A 5,822-nucleotide genomic window follows, 5' to 3' on the forward strand; every position below is an offset into this window, starting at 1 on the left:
AAAGAATCTCGAGCAACAAAACTCTCACCATAGAAATGATGATTCAAATTGAAACCCATGAAGCTTTTCAGTCCAAACTAGCGACACGTTTATTCTTTGATAGTAGAATAGATAAAGACGTTAATGGAATACTAAGAAAAGGAGACAAAGTGGATAGGGAAGGTTAAGGAAGAGGTAAGGTGCATAATACTAGACCATGTGACTTTAAGTAAACCTAGTGGGTGGAACACGAGGAACATCAGGAAGTTAAGGGACAGTAATCGATGGAGTACCTGGGAGTGAAGGGAGAGTGATGGGTGGAGTACGAGGAACTGTAGGGACGTTGATGGGCGGAGTACCTGGGAGTGAAGGGATGGAGATGGGTGGAATACGAGGAACTGTAGGGACGTTGATGGGCGGAGTACCTGGGAGTGAAGGGATGGAGATGGGTGGAATACCAGGAATTGTAGGGACGTTGATGGGCGGAATACCTGGGAGTGAAGGGATGGAGATGGGTGGAATACCAGGAACGGTAGGGACGTTGATGGGCGGAATACCTGGGAGTGAAGGGATGGAGATGGGTGGAAGACCAGGAACTGTAGGGACGTTGATGGGCGGAATACCTGGGAGTGAAGGGATGGAGATGAGTGGAATACCAGGAACTGTAGGAACGTTGATGGGCGGAGTACCTGGGAGTGTAGGGACGGAGATGGGGGGAATACCAGGAACGGTAGGGACGTTGACGGGCGGAGTACCTGGGAGTGTAGGGACGGAGATGGGTGGAATACCAGGAACTGTAGGGACGTTGACGGGCGGAGTACGGGGTGGAAAACCGGGTATGGTGATGGGTGGAAAACCGGGTATGATGATGGTGATATTTGGAAATGAAATTAGTGAAGATTGCTGGAGATGACGACCTGCTTGAGTGACATAAATATGTGAGGAAGATAAAGTGACAAACAAAACAGCGACTAGAAACGTCTTAGAGGAAGCCATGATACAACACATCTATCACTCTGCTTCACCTTGCATTCATATGGAAAACAGATGTACGGAGGTATTTATACACAAAACCTTAGGCACTATTCATCCTTGTTTTTCATTTTCAAAATTCCATATTAATATATATATTTTTTAATTTCCCCCTTTATTTTCTTCATTAAAAAATTCTTTTATAATTTTCTTGAAATATATTAAAAAAAAAATCTTTTATTTCTTTTTTTATTTTAATTCCTAAGACTGTTATTATTTTTTTATTTTTTTTTTTTTATGTAACACATCTATTATACTAAAAAAACGAGAATGAGAAATGAAAAATTATAAAATATTTTAATTTTTTTAAATGTAAATAGGAGAGAAAGGAAATAAATTGTCAACCATATTTTATATGATATCCCAGGTTGGTTGGGGAGAAGAACAAATCACAATTTATAAGGGAGTGGAAACCTTCACCTAACAGAAGCGTTTTAAAGCCTTGAGAGAAAGCTAGAAAGAAAAAGTCCAAAGAGGATAATATCTGTTAGTGGTGGATCTGTGGCGTTACAAATGGTATCAGAGCCAGACACTGGACGATGTGTCAGCCTTCTCATTGTTTCCCAAAGGAGTAGACACGAAAGGGAAGCCCGAAAGGGAAACATTTTATTCCTTTTTTTTTCCTTTAAAAAACTATATATAGATATATATAACATTATAAAATCAATTTTTGGATTAAATTTTTTTAATAAATGTATATGAGGATCTTTTTATTCTTTTAAATACATATTTTGATCCTTAAATTTTGAATTATGTTTTATTTAAATATTTTAATTTTCAAATTTTATTAAAAATAAAAAAAAATTCCCATAATTTTATAATCTTTTAAGGTTATTTTTGTAAAAATAACTGTTTGAAATTAAATTACCTTCCATATTTACTATACTTATTAAATTACTACATTTATGAGTTGACTTGTGGAAGGTTGAAAAATAAGAATTTTGTCTTAAGAAGCAAATTTGTAAACCATTCAATTTTCTTTAAAAATTAAAAAAAAAAAAATCATTAAATATTACCTTTTATTTTATTATATAGTTTTTATGCATAGAATAGTGAATTTATTTCAACTATTTCACATATAATTAAATATAAAAACTATATGGTTGTATTTCTACATAATTTTAGAACCTTATTATAAATTTTTATTAATTTTTCATAATTTTAATGACCTAGTCTACGTTAATTAAATGTTTATCATCCCAACTCTATATGTTTAGTAAATTAATTAGTTGACATTGAAAAATTAAAAACTAAAAAATGCATTAAGAAGGCAATAGGAGTTAGAGATTCCTTTCTATAATGTATGCATGGTTCATGTACGAGAAATATCTCTTCAAATGACCATATGATGTACAAGCCATTAGAAGTTCGAAAAATAAACTCTAGTAGCGATTAGGTCTCACGTATACTTATAGTTGGATCGATGATAGGTTGGGAGGGCATGTCTTGTCCATTAGTCTAATATACTCCACGGTACCTCTTGATTGATTCTTTAAGTGCTAAGTTAGGGATATGAGTATTTCTGATTGTCGAGCTGTGAGCTATTTCAGACTGCTAGGATGTCTAGTAGACGAGTCGTAGTTGACTTATAGAGTGTCTTACGTACAAGCTCAAAAGTCATAATAAGCATAAATAGAGAAAATAGGAAAAACTAGTCATAATACTTTGAGATCGGCATAAGTACCTAAAAACTCCCATTCTTTGGGAACAGATAGCAATCAGCTTTGAAAAGACGTCTTCAGAGTAGCAATGTGAGATGCAACACGAGCAGTGAATTTAAACCCTAAACTCACCTTTTAGCTAAACTAAGTTTAATAATATGTCTACGGTGTGATATGGGTATGTGTAGGTTAAATTGAACGATGAAGGACAATCTCAAAGAACTATAAAATAGTTAGGGACTCTAGCCAAGGCCAAACAAGTGACCTTACTGTTTGGTGTTGGAAGAATTGTATGATATATGATGAATTCACAATGGCCCTTGCATGCTGTCATAATGTAATGTTATACTTATGTATGTTATGCGATGATTTATGATGTCACATTATATATGTATGTGATATTCTATTATGTCATGATATGAATGAAATGAAAACCTATGTATGTAATGTTATGTTTTGTCATGTGAATCCATGTTATAGAGTATATGATGATGCAAGATGAAAGTCATGATGATTACTATGCATACATGACTCATATGTGTACTATGGCGTGGATGAAAGGAAGGACGTAATGATTCTTATTTTATACTACGATTTTAAACCATTAGGACCTCATGTATTTATGTATGTCATTTGTATCGAGATATTTCTCTGTTATGTTATGTTTGTACAGACGCATACCCTCGATATTTATGTTCGCTATGACATCATGTGGGTCTTTCCCCTCTATGATGTCGGGTGACACATCCGCGCGTTTAGCCCGACGAAGCCAGGTCCAGTGGGTACATATACGAGTTCGCCTAGTGGTTTATGTGCACGTGTGTGGGGAAGTACCACACACCCAACCTTGCTCGGAATGGAAAGAGCTCAAGGTCATGCGATATTGTTTTAAATGATAGGTCTCATCATGTATGTGTGTGTTTGCGACCCAACCCCAACAATGAGGTTAGTTACTGAGTATTTCTTAAAATATTCAAATTACGTGTTACCCTTATTTTTCAGGTAAAGGTAAAACATTCTTTCGTGGATGACGTTGAATGACCATGGAAATTAAGATAAGACAGTAGTATGCATTGTTTTCAATTAGGTGGCTTTTCATTTTCACACTAAAAAATTATGTTAAAGTTTTTTTTTTTTTTTTTTAATTTCTTGTTTTTAATTAAACATATAAGTCTATGGGTCGTTTGAAATGTTTTTTTTATCTTCTTGTAGTGATGTCTCTAAACTAGGTAAGAAAATTAGGGGCTTTACAAAACCAGTTCAATTCGTGTTTCGAGTTTACTGAATAAGGGTATGGGTCAACCCGAACTAGACCAATCTAATACTTACATACGTACGTACATACATATACATGTTATTGGGCAAAATACAAAACCTGGGGTCCCGCCCACACCCTCGGCACCAAATGCTCCTTTCTCTAGCCATCCCATCCCCCTCCCAAACGCCCACGTCCACGCCTTCGCCCACACTACGCCCACGTCACTAGCCACACTCCTTGCCCTCTTAAAAAATTGAAAAAACAAATTGAACGACTTGACAACCTAACCCAACCCAACCCTTTTCAAGTTGGGTTGGTTTGTGAAACAATTTTAAGTTACCAACCCAGTAAATCTGAAATCTTGGATTCATCCAAAAAATTCTTTAACACAACTCCGATATATACCGGAAAAGATTTGAGCCCTAATCTTTTAGTGATTATATAAATTTTTATCTTAAAATAGTTTCTTATATGAAAGTTAATAAAATAAAATTATTTTAAAATTTAGGGAAAAAAAAAAGATAAATAAACATTTAAGGGCTAAACCTCTTAACCACAAGGATTTAACAAGTATTAATTTTGGCTTAAAATTTCAAATACATAGGTATTGGTTAAATCTATCTCCAACAATATTTCTTCCACTTAAAAATTTATTTTGACTTTTGAAATGGGAAATTATCACAAATTTTCATCAATTAATTTACTTAGGCTAATTACACAACTTGAATCAATAAATAAAATTCTTGATTAATGTACTTCGCGTATAATATTAGATTTTGAAACAACTAGAAGGACACAGTAGGGAGGTAAGGGAGGTAAGGACATGAAAGATTAGCTGTAAGGAATCGGATCAAACCGAGAACTCAAAACGACTCGTTTTCACTCCTAATGAAAGGTAATCCACGTTAGTTTTGTGTTGATGGCCCAAAGAATTAGTTTGCTAAGAAATAATTTAATCTTTTACAGGAAATTGTCACTCCCATATAGCCTTTGAAAGTAATGGTCAATCAACTCCTCTTCTTCGGCAATATACCAAAGCAAAAACTTGATAGTAAAATTACGAATTTGTTTCCGAGTTTCGAACCCAAATGCCCCTATATCGAGTAAAGTGAAAGGTTGCCAAAAGGAGGTGGATTTCTACCCATTTGCAATTCAACAATTTAGAATGTGTTCTAGGATTCAAATTCTAAATGTCTTTATAATTGATTGGAGAGGTTCATTTTCTCGACGAGTAAAGATATTTACGAGGCAAGACTCGGATAGAAAAATCTTCCCGTCTACATCCCCACATCCTTGTCCCCATTCTCACCTCCTAAAGGGACATCTCTATGGCAGAAAATACAAGGAAGCAATAACAAGTGGACAATTTTCTTTCTATATTGTGCATTGAAAAATTAATGGATAATAATTATAAATAAACATAGAACTTGGCAGGATAAGGAAACAGCACTAGATGTGGAGGCCAGATTGTTTACTTTTGATAGTTGATGCCTAGATGCTGATGCACCGACGTTCACGAGCAAATATCAAGTAGAGATGTCTACAAGGCAGAGTAAAGTCGAGAACCATTTCTAATTTCTAGTCCCCATCCCTGCCACATATTTAATTCTTTTATCCCTGCAAAATTTGCTATTTATTTTTACGAGGATCAATTCCCACAGAAAGTTTGTTGATGGGTAATTTTTTTTTTTTCTGTTTATTATTTATTAAAAAATAGTTATTTTAAAATTCTCTTTTTCAATATAATTTTTATTAAAAAATTCTTAATAAATCCATATACATATAAAAATAAATATTCTTCAAACATAATATCTAAAAATTCAAATGTTAATATTACTCTTTAACAATTAAAAAAAAAAAAAAAAAAAAAAAAAAAAAAAAAAAAAAAAAAA

At 34.0% G+C, this 5,822-nt stretch overlaps 1 protein-coding gene across 1 annotated transcript; it reads left to right on the top strand.

The window, feature by feature from the left end:
• The first annotated feature begins 292 nt into the window (after positions 1 to 292).
• LOC111486577 (S-antigen protein-like) lies at positions 293 to 892 on the top strand. The gene has a single exon (XM_023133749.1). It carries the CDS (start codon positions 293 to 295, stop codon positions 890 to 892), a length of 600 nt encoding a protein of 199 aa, XP_022989517.1.
• The last annotated feature ends 4,930 nt before the right edge of the window (positions 893 to 5,822 follow it).

This window comes from Cucurbita maxima, unplaced genomic scaffold, assembly GCF_002738345.1.
Source record: "Cucurbita maxima cultivar Rimu unplaced genomic scaffold, Cmax_1.0 Cma_Scf00011, whole genome shotgun sequence".
NCBI classification, from domain to species: domain Eukaryota; kingdom Viridiplantae; phylum Streptophyta; class Magnoliopsida; order Cucurbitales; family Cucurbitaceae; genus Cucurbita; species Cucurbita maxima.

Excerpts from the sequence above, each read along its gene's own strand:
- LOC111486577 (XM_023133749.1), top strand. The coding sequence starts at position 293 with ATGGGTGGAGTACGAGGAACTGTAGGGACGTTGATGGGCGGAGTACCT.